The sequence below is a fragment of the Filicampus tigris genome, chromosome 14 (assembly GCF_054856515.1).
Source record: "Filicampus tigris isolate MCC_2025a chromosome 14, RoL_Ftig_1.0, whole genome shotgun sequence".
Classification (NCBI taxonomy): domain Eukaryota; kingdom Metazoa; phylum Chordata; class Actinopteri; order Syngnathiformes; family Syngnathidae; genus Filicampus; species Filicampus tigris.
Window position 1 is genome coordinate 19,957,464 of NC_141230.1, and position 21,144 is coordinate 19,978,607.

Consider the following 21,144-nt stretch of genomic DNA (forward strand, 5'->3'; position numbering starts at 1 on the left):
ATGTAATCGAGTTTCATGTCAAACATAGTCAGCAGAGTAATGGACAATAAAAATGGAGGATTTGGTCAAGAGCAAGACGCAGCAAGTTGGGACATTTTGGGCGCTAAAGCTGCCATGTTTTGGGAGGTTTTCAACCAACAATACGAGAGAGGCGGATGACACGAAATTACGAGAATGATTCAAGAAAATTCAGCAGCATTAGATTTGGTAGGCGTGTCCATTGTGAGTAGACCTACAAAAGTCAAGAAGCCAAAATCACCAAATAAATTGAGAAAGTCCAGCCATTTTTTTTGGGCTGTAGCAGCCCATTTTAGGGTCAATTATGGTTATTTCTTGAGGCCCGCGAATGTTTTTTGTTTCACTTAGCAACATTAGATTTGGTCGCCGTGTCTATCACGAATAGACTCACAAAAAACTCGCAAGAAGCCATTCCCAAGAAGACACAGGAAGTCCGATATTTTGGCAGAAGTGGACATTTTAGGGTCATTTTGGTCATTTTTGGGGATACTTTGGAATCTTCAGCCGCCAAAGCCAAATTTCACTCGGCGATATGAAATTTGGTAGTTATGCCGATTGTGAATAAACCCACCAAAAATGCCTTGAAAAGCCGTCCACCCTTTTGGTTTGGTTTAGGCGTCATTTCAGCCACTTCCAATCACAAAACTGCCAAGTACTTGATTTTTGATTTTTTAATCATTGTGAAAGTGGAGCATAGCATAATTTGCCATCAAACACTAAACTCAAATAACTATTCCATCTATTCCTTTCACAGGCAGCTTTGCTCTCGTCTCGGATCTCATTAGCTTTGTGCAGGTGCATCTCATCGCGACGGATCGGATCCAATTAGATCGATTTAGCCAGCATTCATCATTAGCATTGTCACGTAGCTAATTACGTTTGACCTTTATTTCTCGTCACCCAAAAAGCCGCAAGAATTGACAGGAAGCTGCAAAAAGCCAAGCGGCTAAACGCTGCATTTAATTCATTTAACCATCGACGGCGACCGGTTGTCACGACAAGGCGGCGGTTAAATAAATATTTTGGGAGATGGTTTCATTAAGAAAAAGCAGCAGACAAAGCAAAGGCACCGGCAATAATCTCTTGTGGTTTAACTAATGAGACGAGCAGAGAACAAAACGGCTCGTTCGAGGACGCCGGGAGTCGCGCGCGTTAGCGGCGGCGCGCTAATGTAGCTCGTTAATAAGGCGCAGGTGAGCGGGTGATTCATCCCGGCGTGCCGAGACGAATGCGGCAATAAAAGTAGTAAATAAAACATGAGAGCACATTTATGGTTCTTAAATCTTTCAAGTGTTCAACACGGGGGCTCGCTTCCAGACCGTTTTAAAAGGATGATTGAGTCTTAAATTTCAGCCAAGCATCTCTAAAATGACTCGTGGTGTTAGCATTCATTATAACAAGCAAGCTAAATTCGCAAGAGGAAGTGAGCAAAAAGCCTGAGGCCATCCTGAACACGGTGGCCTTCAAGGGACAATCGGCGTTTGCGGAAACACTCAATCGAGACCATTTGAAGCTTCATTTCCAGGGTTGGTTCCAGGAGCAATTACTCCGATTATTTTTTTATGTCCGATTGCTAAGAGGTTCGAAAAAAATACGAGACATATGGGCAATGCTAATTTGTCAGGGATTTTAGCTTTTTCTTTAATCTGTGTGGACGGAGCATTATGGCAATACAATGTGCTTGGTAGCGTCCAATTAAAAAAAAAAAAAAAAAAAAGAAATCAGCCCATAAAGCCTATTTCACTTGGCTATAGTGATGTAACGATTAATCAAATCGAGCCCCAAAATCGATTAATCGACGAATCGGTTCATCGATTCGGATTAATCGAAAAATCAAATTGATTTAATTTATCTAGAAACTGATGTCTTGTTTGTGGATGGCTGCAGGACCACACTAGTGCACAGAGAGGAGCATGGTAGCAATTTTTTTTAAAAAATCGAATCGCATCGAAAACCGGGAACTGAAAATCGAAAATCAAATCAAATCGGTCGAGTGAATCGTTACATCCCTACTTAACTATATGAAATTCGCTAGGCACATTTACTACAAAAAAAAAGCCTCACAAAGCCAAGCCTGAAAAGACTCCGAAAGTCTGCCACTTTTTTTTCAAAGCGGCCACTTTATTGTCCTTTTGTCCTTTCCAGCGTTCCCTCAAAGACACTTTTGAGATTTTGTCCGACGCCGGATTTGCGAAAGCGCCACCAACCTTGAACTCCATCGGCGTGTACTTCTCGTTCTTTGGCGTGGCGTTGCCCTTGTAGTTGAGGTGGTTGGGCGTGGTCGGGTGGATGACGGCCGACTCTTGCGACGGCTTGCGGAAGCGCTGACAGTACACGTAGACCAGGAAGGACAAGAGGCCGGCGCCCACGAAGCAGGACACCCCGGTGGCGATCAGGTGGACGGACGTGAACGCTGCACCGGCGACCACAACACACGACAACATCTTGCGTCATTGCCTCCGCCCGGCAGCGCGGGAGATCGTTCCGCTTTTTTTTTTGTTTTGTTTTGTTTTTTACGTGATTCCGGCCTGTATAGATCATCTTGACTCGGCTATTTTCTGCTTTCCGTGCCGCCGCGACTGATTTGCCCGGATTGTATTTCGCAGTAACAAAGGCGGCCAGGGCAAATGTACGGAAATACATTTCGGTTCGGGAATGCCGGGGAATAACGTGAACGTGTAGAATTGGAAGTGAAGTGTAGCCACATGAAAATTCTTGACAAGACGAGGCCCAACCCTACCAAGCGCTGACCCGACCGACCCTTTCGCGACTAATTGCTGCGCGGATCAACTCGAGCGTGGACACACAAAGGGGTGTAAACGGTATGAAGCATGCATGCAGCATGCATGCAGCATGCATGCAGCATGCGCGGTGACGTGCGTGTGATGGGGAGGGGGGTGGGAGCGGGGGGGCTCGTCGGACCGCTGCTTATCCACTCACCTCCGCAGTGTTGGTCCTCGTCAAAGCCCGATGCGGGGAGGATGACTGCAGAGAGGAAGACAGGAGCACACGGTCAGACGCACACGCACACGCACGCACATGCACACGCACTAACAAACACACCCGCACAGGCGTTGAATAAACAGTAAGGCGGGGGGGGGGCGGGAGGGGGCGAAGGGGGGTACACGCATGCCACATAACAGCGATGACGATGGCGTTGAAGATGTTTGCTCCGCCGGGACAAAACAACAAGGACGCAACACAATTTGTTTGGCGGCGGCGCGACAGAGACGAATCCCTTGCGAAATGGACTCGCGAAAGATTACGAGCTTCTACAGAGATGAAGTCAGGTCAACCTGATGGATGAAGTCAAGTGTGTATGTATGCCTTCCACAAACTAGGGTAGGGTATTGCCTCCTGGTGTAGTTTGCTGTCGTTGAGTTAACAACTTCCCGGTTTCCTAACCCCACTCACTCCTAAACCTAACCCTGACAATGATCGTTTTACACATCACAAACGCTCATTTTTATACCAACTTTACAAACGGAAACAATTGACCCTTAGTCCTAAAACTAACTAACTAACTAACTAACTACATAGTAAACGCTATTTTTAATCCCAGCCTCACAAACTGAAACAATTGACCCTTAGTTCTAAAACTAACTAACTAACTAACTAATTAACTAACTATAACTAACTAACTAACTAACTAACTAACTAACTAACTAACTAACTAACTAATTAACTAACTATAACTAACTAACTAACTAACTAACTAACTAACCAACTAAATCGTAAACGCTATTTGTAATCCCAGCCTCACAAACTGAAACAATTGACCCTTAGTCCTAAAACTAACTAACTAACTAACTAACTAACTAACTAACTAACTAAATCGTAAACGCTATTTGTAATCCCAGCCTCACAAACTGAAACAATTGACACTTAGTCGTATAACTAACTAACTAACTCGTAAACGCTATTTTTAATCCCAGCCTCACAAACTGAAACAATTGACCCTTAGTCTTAAAACTAACTAACTAACTAGCTAACTACATCGTAAATACTATTTTTAATCCCAGTTTTACAAACTGAAACAGTTGACCCTTAGTCCTCTAACTAACTAACTAACTAGCTAACTACATCGTAAACGCTATTTTTAATCCCAGCCTTACAAACTGAACCCGTTGACCCTTAGTCCTCTAATTAACTAACTAACTATCATTTCCACTTTATTCTCACCCTGCTAATCCTCACCCAAAATGCTGAAATGAACCCTAAAACCCTACCAGCCCTAATCCCTAAATTGAAGCCTAACAAATGTAAACCACTAACTCTAAACCCAATCCAAACCCCTAATATTACCTCTACTAACTTTAACCTAGCGAGGACCCGACTAACCCTCCTAACCTAATCAGAATTGGTAACCCAACTGTTGCTAATCACTAACACTATCAACCCTAATCCCCAACCCCCATAAACTCAGATTTCAAAGTAGGAATCCGGGCGAGGATGAAGAAATATGTCCGCTTTCGCGTACGTCTTAAATGCTGAGGCTGTTGCCTACTGCTCAAACTCAGTTCAAAGTTCAAGAAGCAAGTGTGGTGTCTTTTCCATGCCAAAGCGTCAAATGCTTTCATTTTTCGTCGCAGACTGACCAGGTATTTCGTTGCAGTCCCGGCGCTGGGTGGCGTTGCCCACGCAGGGGGCGACGCCCCCGCTGGCACCGCACGTTCGCCTCCTCGTCTGCACCCCCGAGTCGTCGCAGGCCGACCACAGCGACCAGGCCATCCAGCCACCTGCGCACAAACAATCTTAGCGCCAAGAACAAACCACGACCTGCGCCCTCAGCCATCGAAAAGCGCCCCCCCCCCCGAAAAAAAGACACCCAACATAGCACGAAGGTGATGACGACTAAGCGGAAAACAAAACCTCTGACCCGAGAAGGAAAAAGAGGACAATTCCCGCTGCGCTCAAATCAAATTAAAGAACGCTTTGCTTTTTGGGAGTGAGCAGCAGAAGACCAGAGGACGCTTTTACCTCCACTGTCAGCCTGGACCTCCGCCTGCTCCCTTGGGGCCCAACACGCATCTAGACACACACAAAAGACTGCGCCGTCATGCCCAATGTGCAGCTAATGTTTTTAAGATGGGCTCAGTCACTGGGTTGGACATCGGGGCCCGACCCGTATCGATTTTTAAAGCCGATATTTGGCAGGACAAAATTACGATAACTGATCCATCAAAAGCCAATTCATTTCAAAAATTAAGTAGAACTAAAATGACTTTGTTGTTCCCGTAATGCTTAGAACAATAAATATATGAACTACATGCAGAACATTTGACTGTTTTACATGAGTTTGTGCTTTGGTATTTGTTTAATGAGTGAAAAATTGGTAAAAACCTTTGGAGGGGGGGTTCAATGTCCTTATCTTTGTCTTATGTTGTTATGTAAAACAATTGCCCAAAATCATTCCAAAAACTTTTTTTTTTTTTTTTTTTTTTAAAATCAGCAGATTTTTGCAGATTTTAAAATCACTTATATCGTCCAATTTAATAGTGGACAGCTACTGTCCAAAAGCTGTTTGGTAAATGATATGAAAAAAAAAAAATCTAATTTACTTTTAATAATCAAATAATCTAGTCTTGGTTTTTTTTACATGTCTGAGTAGCGATGTCAACCCAGTTAGATACATGACGTCGGCGGACATACAGTATTTCAGTTGTTAGCTGCTCAGTCAGTATTTGTTCCCACGCCCACAACGGCGCAAACCACCCCTTTTTTTACAAATACGACGGCTTGTGCGCACCTGCGCAATTAGCAGCAGCCAGTCAAAATGTAGACCGCGCCTCGCGCTAGATTTGCGCCGGTCACAAAAATAGATCCCCGGATGTCAGTCGTGCATTGATCATGACAAAACGCTCTTGTCCCGTGTGCGCCGATGTCAAGGTTGCGCCTCAGTCGCTACAGTGGACCACCCTTTCCTCCTGCCGCCCTTCATTACCGTTTAATCATCGCCATGAGTGACAGGCAGAGACACTTGATGGCTCATTAGCAAATGGTCACTGTAGCGTGCTAGTCCGCGTAGCCAAAAGTCGATTGACAGGACGCCAGAGAGGCAAAAGGCGATCAAATGGGGCCGATTAGCATCTCGGGTGCAGGCAGGGGGAACGACGGGAAGTCATTTACCTTTTTGTCCCCCCCCCCCACCAGGTGGGTAATTATGGCGGAGGAGGGAGGTGAGTGTGTGCCCCGATTGGCAGGTCGGATAATACCAATTGAAAGGGGGGGGGGAATGACACTTGATGGTGGGAGACAACGGGCCAATTTAAGCACGGGGTGTCTGGACTTCAAACATGTTGCCAAGAAACAGGCAAGCACATAGATACATTTTTCTTTGTCCCTTCTAAGAAAGAAATTGCCTGAAAATATCACCAGATGGGGAAAAAAGTAGAAACACATTCCACTTAAGACCACATTCCTGTCAAAAGAAAACACAAAAAAAAAAAACCATCATCCCCATCACAAAAGTAAAGACAAAGAAATACTGAAAAAGTGTCCCCATAAATTATTCTTCAAAATGAAGTTAAAAAAAATCCTACAAATATTTTTTCTTTCTATAAAAATGTCCTCATCGGAAAAAATAAACTGTTTAACTCATTCACTGCCGGACATTTTCAGACACTCTTCTACCCTTAACGGTTGAAGAAAAAAAAAAGAAAAAAAAGATTAAATTCCTGGGATTGAATGGCTGGACTGTGAAAAGTCATACAAAAACGTTTTTGGCAGCGGATGAGTTAAAACTGCCCCAATATCGAGAATGTTCTAAATGTAAAAGTTGCAAGTATGACGTGTGCCGGTTCTCACCGTCACACACGTGCGTGTTGCAGAGCGCCTCCTCCGTGTGCAGCCCCAGGCAGATGTCCCCGCCGCCGGCGGGCGGCGGGCTGCCGCACGCTCGGGTGCGCTGGTAGTGGCCGCCGCCGCACGCCGCCGAGCACTGCGACCACGACGACCAGCACGACCACGCGCCCTGCACTGCAAGCAACAGAGGGCCGCGACGTCACCGCGTTGTCGCAATGTTGTGATGTCACAATGTTGTGACGTCACAACGTTGTGACGTCACAACGTCAACGCAGCACGCGGCGTCACGCTACATGTTAACACATCGCAACGGAGAGTCACGCTAAAAAATAATAATGAATAAAAACAGTAATAAAAAATGCCATTTTAAATACGCTTTTAATCTCGCATACCCCATTTTGACTTATGAGACATTTCATGTGGATATGTTTCACTTTTTATGATTTCTTTTTTTCACCTCATGAGATATTTTTAGGAATTAATTTTCCCATGAAGACCTTTTTTTATTATACTTTTTTTTAAATAGGGACATTTTCCAATATTTTTTTTTCTAATGGGGAAAGTTATTCTTTTTAAAAAAAATTTATGTGGATATTTTTTTTTTTTTTTTTAGGATTTTTTGTTTGTTTTAAAAATGTGTTTCCTTATGTGGACTTTTTTTCTTTTTAGTATTTTTTTTCTGGGGACATTTTTCAGGATATACATTAAAAAAAAAATTCTAAAGAGTATATTTTATTTCTTTTTGGGATGTTTTTAAAAAAAATTTAAAAATAATTTTAAAAATAATTTTTCAGGATATTTTTTTCAATTTTTTTTCAATTTTTTCTTGCGCGATATTTTTTTTTTATTTGTAGTTTTTTCTTCCGTGGATTTGTTTTAGTTTTAAGAATAAATTTTCCTTTTAGTATTTGTTCTAGGAACATTTTTCATTACATATATATTTTTTGGAAATGTATTTTCTAAAGGGAATATTTTTTTCTTTCTAGGATTTTTCTATAGGGGCATATTTCAGGGTATTTTTCCTTAAAGGGAAAGTTGTTCTTTTGAGGACTAGCGCACTAGTGTTTGGTAATAATTGGTCTTGTTAAACTAACCCCCAACTTCCTGAACCTTTTGGCCCATGCACCCCCTTCAACGTTCAGTTCACATAAAATAAAAATTTGGCAATACAGTCATGATCTCGGGCACACCACCCGGGGGTGCGCCGACCACAGCAAGCGCCGATGTGACCTCACCAAAAGTTTCGCAAACAACGTCGTGCTGCGTTTTTAGGTCAGAGTGAGAGCTCTTCACCTCGAACTTCCGAGGAAAGTTTGTAATCGCGGTTTGAAGGCTGTGATTTACGGCCCCTTTTGGCGCCCGCGCACCTCACTAATCTATATTGGCTCCATCCCTTCCTGCTAATCTCATCATCAATTACAATTTCGCAGCCATTCTCTCTTTTGTCCCCGGCGCTGTCCTTGGCCAACGCGTGTGTGTGTGTGTGTGTGTGTGTGTGTGTGTGTGTGTGTGTGCAGCGCACGTCCAGGCGGGCCCGCTCATTTCAAAAGAGCCAATGATTGCACCCGCGCACCACCTCCTAAGCCCCCCAAATCACCGCTCGGCGGGACGCACTCGAGGACACGTAGCCGAGAGTTTCTCACCAAATACCGAGTGGGAGAAAATATTAGCAAGCGGGACCCGTGCATACGAGCGATATGAAATCTCGCGCGCACACACAACAGGATGCGCAAAAATCATGATAGGCAGTAGAAACTATGATGTGACTTGGATACGTAGGCAGCCACCAGGGGGGGTATTTGGACCATGAAATCACATCTAGATAATAAGAAAATATTAGCATCCGACACCAATGTGTCCGATTAACACAAAATCTGTTTATCTTGATAAGAAGCCCAAAAATCATCATAGAACCTATGCTGCTAAAAATTCATCGAAATTCCATTACAATTACGATTATCACACTCCACGATTAACAAAATTGGCATAATCATAAAAAACGATTGTGAATATTCATTTCTGTCCAGCACACTGTTTCAAGATGTAAAGATGTAAAAATAAAGTGTCAGTGTAAGAGAAGCACTATTTTTGATTTTAAAAATCGAGTGGTAATTACCATCCTCTGTTTTGTTACAAAGACGTCGATATTGTCATTGTCTACAAACATATACCTTAACCATATATCACGTTCGTCCGCCATTATGACTGGAAAGAATTCCAGGACATCACGCGTAGATTCTGATGCATTTCATTGGTTAAGAGAACAAAAATTGGATAAAAAAAAAAAGAAAATGGCGTATATGCTCTCCAGGCTTTAAAGGTAGAAAGACGGTTATGCCCTCCCATTTTTAATGGCTTAACAGCAAATCTATCACGCATGTTCATCATGACAGGACGCACCAAAATGATTGTAAGGGAAGCTTGCTGGCTTTTCCGTTTTCTTACCCGGACAAGCCTGGACGTTGCAGTCCTGGTACTCCACAGGGGAGCCTCTGCAGGCCACGGGGGCGCTTTTGCCCTCCGGCCCGGCGCAGGATCTCCGTCGGGTGCGGTATCCTTTGGAGCAGCTCTGCGAACAGCCCGACCACGAGTCCCACGAAGACCAGCCGGGGGCGCTGGCTCCTCGGACCAGCGGGGTCCTTAGCAGCTCCTCCACCAGGTCTACGGACACAAAAAAAAAAAAAAAAAAAAATGGATCAATTGAGTTCCTACAGAGTTTGGGACCACATACAAGAGCATGGCAAGCAAATCCCTGGATGGCCCCAACAAGGCCGAGGTGCTCCAAATTGTTATTAGTTTCGGGTAGGTAAGGGCTAAGAAATTAGAAGGCAGTCCTGAGTCTGCCGGAGAGTCGTGTGCAATGGAATGCGGATTTGAGGGCAGGCGTCCACTGATGGATGCTTGAAAAGGGGGGCAGCGCACGTAGCTGGGCCGTAAAATAACATTTGTCCTGACAGCAGGAGAAATGTTGCCGCGAGAAAAACGTTCCATCAAAGGTAAAGCAACCATCGTCAATCCTTCAACAAACACCTCCTCAACATTTTTTTGTTATTTTTACATCATGAATCCTTCAAGCAGAACCTCCTTACAGTTTTTCATTTTATATATAAATATATATATATTTATTTTTTTTACATCTTGGTTCAAAAAGGGTTCATTGCTGGCAGGGGAAAAAAATGGAATGTTGTGACATATCAAACCACACTAGAGCGAATCTAGTTCCCAGAGCCGACAGGTGGCGCTAACACCCCAAACTGTATGTTAGTCCATGCCAGCCTGAAGAGAGCCCTTTGTGGAAAAGGCGCAACGACGTCGCATTACAATTGTGAAGCTATACAATGAAAACATATTGTTCGATTCAATTATTAGTTGTGCTGTCAAGCGATGACATTTTTTTAAATCGAATTAATCGCAAAAGTTGCCACAATTAATCGCGATTAATCGCATTTTTCAACCACAATTTTTTTTACGTAGCTCGGAGCCGATATTTACTTGAGTAAAATCTTGGAATTGATTTGGAAAAAAAATAAACGTACATTTCGATTCATAGACCGTTCTAATAGCTTTCTTTGATCCTTGACTACAATTCTTTTCCTGTCAAATACAACAGCTGAACAATACACCAAAGACGTACAACTAATATGGTTGTTAAAAAATTCGGCTGTGCAAAGGGCGCAAATTATTTTGGAGTCCTCCAATGAGCCGTCAAGCAACTTTTTCAAGTAAAACTACGTAAAAGTGAGCAGAGGTCAGATGCTACAGCAAGTAAATAAAACTGAGTTAACTGAGTTAATTTTTTTTAATGCGTTATGAAATTTAAATGAATCTTCACAGTTAATGCTTTAATTTTGACAGCCCTAATTATTAGACAACTCTCTCCCTCACTTTCTCTGGTCCACGTTTAGTGCGGTATACACCACGTCACCAAAAAGGCACGGTGACTACTTGAACCCTTTAAACAGGCCGATTGACTGAAATATTGGGGTGGGGGGTGGGGGGTACATTTTTGAAAAACCGTGTCTTTTCCAGCGCCTTACCGTCTGTGTCGCAGGCGGCGGTGCCGTCGTTGGGGCAGTATCGGGTCTCCAGCTTGCGTCGCCCCATCTGCAGCTGGTGCGGGTCGGCCAGTCGAGCGCGGCACATATAGCGGGTGCGCTGCTCCTGACGCGCGCCACCCTGCGTCACGTTGACGGGCATCCACGGCGTCCACGGCGTGTTCCGCTTCACCTCCGGGCACGCTTCCAGGTTACACGCCTTGTACTCCTGGAAAAGGTCAAACTGGCAAGGTTTGCTTCCAAAGCGAAAGTCTGATTCACGTCCGATTTGCTCGGGAAGTGGCGCTTACCAGGGCGCATCCCGGGCAGCTGTTGCCATTCTCGCAGGTGCGCACCCGCGAGTGCACCCCTCCGCTGCACTCGCTGCTGCACTTGGTCCACGAGCCCCACGGCGACCACAGGACCGGCTGGGGACACGAGACACCCTCGTTGCAGAACCTGACGAGAAGGCGCCGCAACGACAATGACTTGGGAAGATTTTTTTAATCAGGAAAATTGGAAAAAAAAAAAAGAAATGTTTTGGGGGGGAAAAAATATGGCTTCTTCTTTATATTTATAATGTTTTTTTTGCAGGGAAAATACAAACTATTATGTAAAAAAAATCTGCTCTTCTCTGAATATTTTTCTTTTATCTAGCCGGTACGATCCTATAAATATGATGATAGATTATAAATTTGATTTAAAAAAAAAAAAAAAGGTCAGAAAATCCTATCCCTATATTTTTTCTCTAAAAATCTAATTTAGAAGAGCTAAACGGCCATTCAGAATATTTTACAACTTAATTATCATAAGTTCACAACTTTTTTCTCCTCAAAAATTGCAAATTGCTTTCTTCTAAGATTTACAACTTTAAAAAATACATACGATTTTGTATCTGGGGAAAAAAAATATCCTTCCTAGAAGATTACAAATCGTTCATCTGAAAATATGACTTTATTTATGTAAGGTTATGACTTTTTTCCCTCCCCCTAAAATATTTCCTTGAGAAAAATGAATTCTCTTTTTGCAAAATGATGTATACGCTAATAGGATTGCAAGTAAAAAAAACAAAAAACTGGTGTTTAGAAGATTCTGCCATTTTTTTCTGTTTTTCACGGGGGAGGTGATTTAGCATAGTACACCCATAAATCGACACACAGCTGTTCAAACGCCTGGTTTGCAACAAGTCTAAATGTGATTGGTTGTTTTTTAACACGGCCACGCCCCCATTTATAAAAGGGTGTGCGAACAGCTTATAGCTCACATCAATGGTGAAAAAAGTTTCGATTTTTTTTTTTTTAATGAAATCACAAAAGCGGCCATTTGAACAGGGGTGTGTAGACTTTTGATGTCCACTCTAGAAGACTTTTTTTTTTTTTTTTTTCTTACCTCTCGTCGCGGCTGGCCCCCACGCAGACGCGCCCTCCGTGCCGCGGTGCCGGGTTGTTGCAGGAGCGCTGGCGCAGCTCGAATCCCGTGCCGCAGCTGGTGCTGCACTGTCCCCATGACGACCAGGGCGTCCAGCCTCCGTTTCTACGGCGACGCACACAAATAAGTGGATCTCATTAGAGCGGAGTTGGCCAAAACTTCTGTGCTCAAGGGGCGCATTTTAGCTTTAAAGCCAACGGATGGGCCACGTCAACCGTAGATGAAGTTCCCAAAAAAAAGTTTCAATGTTTATTTAATATAATATATATTTTTATTCATAGGTATATATAGTTGTATTTTATATCTACAATCAATTAACTCCCGAATCATTGAAAAAATAATGACTTAAATATATTTTCATAAGCCATTAAAAATGCGACAAAGCAAGAGATAAACGTTTACTCTCATATTAAAATATTTATATAAAATATATAAAATAAATGCTCATTTTTCATTACATTATTATTAATCAATTGGATTAATACATTAATAAATCAATTATTTAATGAATGATTTTATTGTTTTAAATGTACATGTAAAATAATTTCTTTTATCACTTCTATTTTTTTAAAATTATTTCCAATGAGCCAATTTAGAAATCATTTGATGAGATAAATTAAAAACAATTAAATAAATTATGAATTAATAAATACATTTTAATAGAGCATTTTTTTTGTATTTACAGTAAGTTAATCAAGAAATAACTGAGATAAATAAAAAAAAAAAGAAAATGGGGAAAAATACATTTTATTCAACATATTTTAGGGTAGCATATTTGACTATTTACAAGTAAGTCAATGAACAAATGATTTATGGAGCTATATGAATAATAAAAAAAAATACATTTTGGCGGGAAAAAACTGCCAAAGTATTGCAACAAATACAACAGTTTAATGAATTAACCAATTATTTTATAATTTTTTTCTAAACAAATATTTAAAATAGTTTATTTGACTACTTTTTTTCCATTTATTTACAATGATTCAATTTAAAGTGATTAAACGATACAATCAATGAATTAAAAATAAAAATAAATAAATAATGAGATTTGAATAAAACAATTTTGGGGTAAAAAACTGTCTATGTTACAGTACAAAACGTTACAGGATTTTTGATCGAGTCAATTCATGGTGGGCGGCAGCCCTTGTCGTTATTGTGCATTCCTTCGCCACGTTGATAAAAGCCCCCCGTGGCTCGGTCCCCCACCTGGAGCAGTTGGCCACCTCGATGGTGGCGCCCTCGCACTTCCTGCCCCCGCAGCGAGGGGCGGGGCTGTCGCACGACCTGGACCGGCACAGGCACGAGCTGACGCCGTCCGCGCCGTCGTCGTTGTTGCACGCCTGCCACGCCGTCCAGTCTCCGAAGGCGCCGTGCGTGGTCTGGTTCTGCATCTGGACACCAAAGAGAATGAGGCACATCTGGACAGTCTCAACCTTCAAGTTTCCACGAGGTCCAAAATGTCCCCAAAAAAGTCAAGCCATGTCTTATGTCAAGTCGTCGTCAACCGACGAATGTTAACCCAACCAGGACAAGCACTTTGAAAAAAAACGAGACACTCAAGACTTACCGGACATGCCGTGATGTTCTGCTTCCACTGGCTCATGTTGGTGCTGTCCTCCAGCGTAGTGCAGCGCCGCTGGCGCATGTCCCAGCCGCAGTAAGGATCCCGGGCCTCCAAACACAGCCTGCACGTGGCGCAAATGCAATTGTTTCAGAAAGGCAAAAACGGCTGCTTAAACGTTTCTGGTTTTTTGGCAGGTCGTCAAACTTCATGGCCAGTTACGCATACACGCAATGGCCAAGACTGAAATGTTTCGAAATTTAGCCATGTAGAATACGTGCTCCAAATTTGGTAGCAATGGGGGGGAAATTGTCAAAGGACTCGGTCTAAAAAGGCTCCCTGGAAACCGGCAAAATCTGCTTTAAAATGGTGGCTTCAAACCAAAATGGCAGACTTCCTGTGTCTTTTCCACTATGACTACTTGAGACTTTTTTGGTGGGTCTACTTATGATAGACATAACAAATGTTCCATGTGTTGAGCTTGCTACTTAAAACTGTCTTCAGGGGCTGAATTTTCAAAATGTGCAAGTATCTACTTGAAATGGGCATGGTAGTTCCGATCAAAACGGCAGACTTCTTGTTCCGTTTCAGGTACGATTCTTCAATGTTTTTAGAGCGTCTACTCGTGATTGACACACCTGCCAAATTTCATTTCGCTAAGTGAAACTGGCTTCTGGTGCTGGATTTTCAAAATATTCCTGTAAGATAAAATGTAGTCTAGTCATACGTTGCATTGTCCGGCTTCTTGCGACTTTTTTTGTGGGCCTACTCATGATAGACATGCCTACCAAATTTAAGTCAAATTGGCTTTGGGGGCTAAATTTTCAAAACGTTTGAGTGTCTTCTTGACGGATCGGCTCTGATCAAAATGGCAAGATTCCTGTGACTTTTTGAGCATTACTTCTTGAGACTTTTTTGTGGGTCAACTCATGATAGACACGTCAACCAAATTTCATGTTGCTAAGCAAAACTGGCTTTGGGGGCTGAATTGTCTAAACATTCTAGTAACGTAAAATCGAGTGTGAAGTGTTGCATTCAGAGTTGTCAGGTAAATTAGAAACCCCCCAGTAGACAACCAGCATGACATCACAGCAATATGATTGGACGCTTGGTTTCCTCCTAATGACATCAGAGCTGCGTAGCCACATCAAGGGCAACCCCACTTTTTCAACAAGTTTCATAATCCAAAAGTAAACGTTAAGTCACCTCCCCAGCTAGCAGATGCGCTACATCACCCAGTCCAATATTCCTAAACTGCAGTGAAGCAGCTGTAATGGCGGCTAATTGAATGTTAAGGCGCTAATGAGGAGTGCGCCGTAAAGGACGAGCGTAGCGGCTCATTAGGTTGACTTCCTGTGCGCCTCCACAGCACTTCCTGTCCACCCCTCCCTCCGTTCAGAGGCGCTATCGGGTACCTACGAAGCGACAGCAGGCAGCTGCGTCTAATGGTGCGATTCAGCAGCTCAAGGTCGCCGGCGTCATTTCACCAAGGACCTCTCATTTGCAGAGCAGCCGCACGGAACTATGAGCAGCGGTTCAAAGTCAAAGTTAAAAGTCACACCTTTTTTGCGCAATTCTTGCACTCTTCTAGCAGAGCGCTCCGCCTTTTGGATCCATTAGGGCGACTGTACCTGGAATTGTTTTGGAACGTTTTAGGCAGCACATATTACTGTTTCAAATGGTAGTGCTAGCTGGCGATAATAAAAAAAACTAGTTTTCCCAGATAATAAATACATAAATATGCATGCACACACACACACTTTCTCAAATTTTCATTTGCGTTGTGTATTACTCAATTGTTGATCCAATATTGTTTCCAATATTCTTACTTTATATTTTTGTTTATTTTGCCAGTATTTTTGTATTTTTAATCCAATTTAAAAAAAAAATGTATTTTGTTTTATTATATCATAATTTGTTCACTTTTTAAGAATTTGGCAATTTTTCAAAAATGTGTTTTTTGTCACACTATTGTATTTTTTGTATTTTTTATTGTTCAACCAATATATATTATTAATTTATGTAGCGGTTGTGCAATATCTGCATCTATTTTTTTTGTATTTTTAGTCCAATTTTCACAGTGTTCATCTTATATTTTGTCTAATTTTATTAGATTTCTGTAAATATTTAAAAATTAGTTGGGTATTATTGTTCTAATATTTTTAGTAAAAAAATCTTTGCATATTTTTCATGCGATATTTTTCTAGTTTTCTCCCTACCATGTATCCTTGAGGTGTGCATCGCGCTATCATCGCGCATGCTGAATAGACGACATTCAGACCCAACTAGCCGATTGTTGAGTGACGTGATGGACACTTCCTGTTTTAATGCCATTCAATTTTTTGTTTATAAGACACCCACTGTCAAAGTTAATTCCCCGCAAGACAGATCGCACATGCACGGAATGCAGTACACAAGGTCCTCTGACATAAAATCGTTTACAGGCGTATGAAAACAACACTGGGCAATGAGCCACATGCTGCTTCACTCACGTGAGCGCAATGCTAAACAGGCCACCGGCCCACAAAACGACACATCAGCGGCCATAAATCGTCCGCGTTGTTTGGTGGCGTAATTGTCGCTTCTGATCGCTTGTCGTAAAAACCGTTGTCTGCTTTTACGGCGGATGCGTAAAAAGACCGGCGTGCGCGTGTATAAATGTGCCCATGATGAGGCGCCGACGCTTGGGAATATTATGACACGCGCTCCCGTCCCTCCTTGGGGAGAAGCCCGCTGACAGGCTCTCGCCGCTCACTTTCTCCCCAGCGGCAAGGCTCTTTCCCCGAGGCGCAGTCGAGCGGCGAGCGGGCTCCAGTCAGCTGCCGCGCGTGTGATGCAACACTGCTGCCACCCAATTAGAGACACGGCGCCAACACCGCGCTGATAGACAAGAGCGGCACTCAGTAGAGCGCATACCTCCACCAAGGCATCTGCAAACATTCAGGCATTGGTCATGGCAAAATGAAATGTGTTTAATGGAATGCTAAAGTTTTTCATTGTAATTATTGGCTAAACGTGGCATTACGGAAGAACTGCATGATTGTGTACATTTTTTGTCATAACTTTCATTTTGTGTCGAATATGTTTGTATTATTTTTAGTGTTGTCAAACAATTCAAATGTTTTAACTAATTAATCGCAAAAAAAATGTCAAAAATTCATCGCGATTAATTTTATTTTTCAACTACAATTTTAGCTTGGAACCGATATTTACTTCAGGTAAATTTTGGAATTAATATGGAAAAAATGTAAAGTATATTTTGTTTCAAAGACTGCTCTAATAGCTTTCTTTCATCCTTGGATACAATTCTTTTCCTGTAAAACGCAACTGTTGAACGATACACCAAAGGCGTACAACTAATATGGTATTTGAATTCAGCTTTGCAAAGGGCGCAAATTGTTTTGTATTTTTCCAATGAGCCGTCGAGCAACTTTTTAAAGTACGTAAAAACTACAAAACTACGTAAAAGTCCGTCTTTGCGACAGTGACTCTCCTCTAAGTTTGGATGCAATGTGAGCAGAGGGAATTTTTTTATTGCGTTATAAAATTTCAATTAATCTGCATAGTTAACGCTTCAACTTTGACAGCCCTAATTGTTTTATAATAGTACTTTTTCTAATAATTTAATATTTCATTTTTAAAAACTTATTCCATACAATACGTGTGCCATTAAAAGTTTTACGATACTGCAGCCAAGGGGAGCCCGCGGAGCAGCATGGCGGAGACCAGGGGCGGAGCCAGAATGTGGCTAATGGGTGGGCCTGGAAAAATCGGGGTGGGCCTGAATATTTCTCTGAGCGCGACACTTCGTATATTCAAATAAAATGACAAAGTGAAAAACAAAGTTCAGATCTTCCTTCCTTCCATATTATGCCATTCTTAATATTCAATAAAATAAAAAAAAACAACAAAACATTCAAAAATAATTTCATAATAATTCACTAAAAATGTAAACGTGTATATTTTTTTCATGAGTCTCACTGGGTGGGCAGTCTGTCAATCTGGGCAGGCCCACCCGTGGCTCCGCCCCTGGTGGAGACTGTGGAGTGTAATTCTGCAGCAAAGTGGAAACTTTGGACCGTAATATCGCAGCAAATTGGACATTGTGGAGTATAACAAGGACACAGAAGCGGAGACTGCGGAGGGTAAAATGCAGCAAAGTGACATGTAACAATTTTGTAGTACTTTAGTCATTTGCCCAAATGGTGATACAGTAGAGTTGCAGGTCGGGTTATCACAAATAAATGACCCATTTAAAAAACACACACACACACACACACACACACACACACACACACACACACACACACACACACACACACACACAACCTCTGTGACTCACGGCAAGTAAAGCAAAAATGGCAGCTGAGCTGGTGTGCGATTGCAGGCAATGCAGCTAAGCTAGCGCGTTGCATCTCTGCGGCTAAAGTAAATCAGCTCTCGGGGTGAGTTAGCGAGACGGGCGGAGGACGACGCGGCGCCATTAGCTCCAGGTGCCAAGTGGCCGGGTCAAACCTAATCGCCGCAAATAGAGGACAACACACACACACACACAGATGGACAGACACGCCCGCATACACACACACATACAGGGCACAGCAAGCAATCAGTAAAAGGCTACATATCATCTGCTGTTGAAAAGGTTTAGCAACGTAACCAAAAAACAAGATGGATGAGCGCAACGCAACGCTAGCTAGCAAGTGGATCAATAACAGAAAAGAGCGAGGCATTAAAAGCACTTTCACTTAATTGAATTTGCTCGCAGGATGCTCACACCCACCACAGAAAATGCACAACCCCACCACTTAGCACGCAAAGCTAAAAGCTGCGCGACGGGCACGCGGCTTCGCCGCTGACGGCACGCAAACACAAAAGGCACACATGCCAGTGGTGGCAAGTGAGTACAAATACGGGAAATATTTTGTGTACAGATAAAAAAATAATTAAAATTGAAACATTTATTTTATATGATTGACAGTAGAAAAAAATACTTTTGTACTTAAGGTGATTTTCACAGTCCACACTGTTTGAATTTTACCTCAAATTTCTCCTCTTTTTTGCAAGGAATAAAACAGAGAAAATTTCTCACAATGTGTATTTGGGTTGTTCTCCTCATCCCATCCGTCGGTTAATGCTAATATTAGCCAATGCTGCAGTAACTTTTTTTTTTTTAACCATCGCAGCGGCTTCGGCAAGCTGTCAAAATGTCCACCGGCGTGAAGAGTCAAAATGACGGACACGTTGACACGAGTCAGGAGTGAGGAAAAGTGTCAGAGTGAGCAGTCCCCAGCTGGAGGGGATCTTTGTGTACCTCTCACTGCCGACATCTCATTAGATCAGCTGCTTGACACCTGTGTGTGTGTGTGTGTGTGGTGTGTGTGTGTGTGTGTATGCGCGTGTGTGTGTGCGAGTACTTCTAACCAAAGACAAGAAATGGAGCTCCTGATGTGACACAAAAAGTGTTAGCATAGCACTAGCTAGAACTTTAGCAAGAATATGCTAACATAGCAGATGCTAACGTAGCTGAAAACGACTATTTTTCCCCCCTATTTCAGTGACAGAAATAATACTATACAGGTATACAGTATATTTGAAACCAAAGAACAAAGTGCTTATTGCCTATTATTATTTTTGTTGTTAAAAAATAGATGGATAATAATAATATTCGGAGCTTCATTATAAGGTAGCACTGCGCCGGCCCAAAACATCCGTCTGCTAATGTGGCTACAAAAAGAGAAGATACTTTTTTTTAGGTGGTTAATTAATACAAGCAGAGGACGTTTTAATCAGCCGCTATAGGGAGGCGGAAGCATTGAGCCGCATTAACTGCCAACAGAGAAAAGGACAGAACAGAAGCAGCGGCCTCAAGCGGCTTCCCTCCTTGGATGAACAAAGTCTATTCATGGTCGCCTTCAAAGCAGCACTGCGGGAAACCTGAGGTAAACACGCCACCTTGAACGCATCAGTGGGAAACAATGCAGGCTAATTGACAACAGCCGAGAACAATCAGGACGTCCTCAATTTACAACACTGGAGACACTTTTTATCCAAGAGGAGATGAAGGGCTCTGCTCCCTGTGGAGTATAATATTGTGGTGCATAATGCAGCAAGTTGGACACTGGAGTGTAATATGTAGCTAAGTGAAGACTGCGTTGGAATGTAATTAGGGATGTAACGATTAATCGAAAATCGATTTAAAATCGATTCGATCCGATTCATCGAAAAATCGAGTTGATTAACTTCATCTCGAAAATGATGTCTTGAAACGTTTTTTCATTCCAGATGCATAGCAGAATTTGGATTTGTAGATCAAATGATGCTTTTGCGCCAAACATCATTGCGTATTGCGTTTGCGGATGGTTGCAGGACCACACTAGTGCACAGAGACAAGCATGCTCCCAATTTTTTTTTAAAAATCGTATCGCATCGAAAATCGGGAACCGAAAATCGAATCGAATCACGGCTTGAGTGAATCGTTACATCCCTAAATGTAATGTAGGGAAAAATGGGGACATATTACAGCAATGGTGGAGACAGTAGAGTGTTAATAGTGAAGGAAAGAGGAGACTGCGGAGTGAAATAATGCAGAAAAGTGGAGATTATGGACAATGTGGCGTGTAATGCTGCAGCAAAAGGGAAGACTGTTGAGTGTAATATTGTAGCAAAGAGGAGACAATGGAATGACATCAGGCAGCTACGTGGAGACTACGGAGAACACTGCAGCAAAGCGGAGACTGCGGACTCACATCTCAGTGCGGTATGTGGAGCATCTCTCCAGGGGGATCTTCAGCACTCGGTCGCTGAGGCCCACAAAGAGTGAGCGGTCGCTGTGCAGGATCTGCAGGCTCAGGATTGGCTGGCGCACGCCAGGTGGGAGGAGCTCCATCTCTTCCAGGTAGCAGCCTTGCAGGTTCTTGTTGGACGTGGCCAGTGCCTTCAGGATGCTGCCGTACTCTGCACATGGAAGAAGAAACACTCGTGACTTGCCAGATTATTTTCAAAGCGCGCTCGGTGCGGATTGAGCTGCACTGACCGGTGCCGATGTACATGACGTGGTAGAGCGTGTCCATGCCCTGCACGATGTCCACCGCCAGGTGGGAGAAGCGCACGTCGTCCTGCATGACCAGTGGGTCCACCGACTCGGGCTGCACCACTTCGTTCATGAGGAAGAGGCGCTGGGCGTCCTGCAGGCTGCGCTCCGTCAGACCCTCGTTCGGACCCTCGTCTTCGATGGTGCCGCACTGACCACGAGGCGGGGGTGGGGGATACGCGACATGTTTGTCCTATCCTGTCCTCCTG

The 21,144-nt window shown here is 42.9% G+C and overlaps 1 protein-coding gene across 3 annotated transcripts in view; it reads right to left on the minus strand.

Annotated features, from left to right (window-relative positions):
* Positions 1-21,144, minus strand: part of sema5ba (sema domain, seven thrombospondin repeats (type 1 and type 1-like), transmembrane domain (TM) and short cytoplasmic domain, (semaphorin) 5Ba) — an 84,513-nt gene that overhangs the window by 1,572 nt on the left and 61,797 nt on the right. The window contains exons 10-22 of one of the 3 annotated variants that reach the window (XM_086051410.1): positions 20,879-21,086; positions 20,592-20,799; positions 13,852-13,969; positions 13,491-13,675; positions 12,246-12,389; positions 11,168-11,315; positions 10,860-11,085; positions 9,268-9,483; positions 6,826-6,996; positions 4,999-5,049; positions 4,617-4,757; positions 2,959-3,003; positions 2,226-2,431 (exon numbers count right to left, since the gene is read on the minus strand). In XM_086051410.1, the coding sequence (XP_085907536.1) occupies positions 2,226-2,431; positions 2,959-3,003; positions 4,617-4,757; positions 4,999-5,049; positions 6,826-6,996; positions 9,268-9,483; positions 10,860-11,085; positions 11,168-11,315; positions 12,246-12,389; positions 13,491-13,675; positions 13,852-13,969; positions 20,592-20,799; positions 20,879-21,086 (2,067 nt within the window). The remainder of the gene's footprint in view (positions 1-2,225; positions 2,432-2,958; positions 3,004-4,616; positions 4,758-4,998; positions 5,050-6,825; positions 6,997-9,267; positions 9,484-10,859; positions 11,086-11,167; positions 11,316-12,245; positions 12,390-13,490; positions 13,676-13,851; positions 13,970-20,591; positions 20,800-20,878; positions 21,087-21,144) is intronic. The other 2 variants (XM_086051411.1, XM_086051412.1) reach the window with 2 other exon arrangements.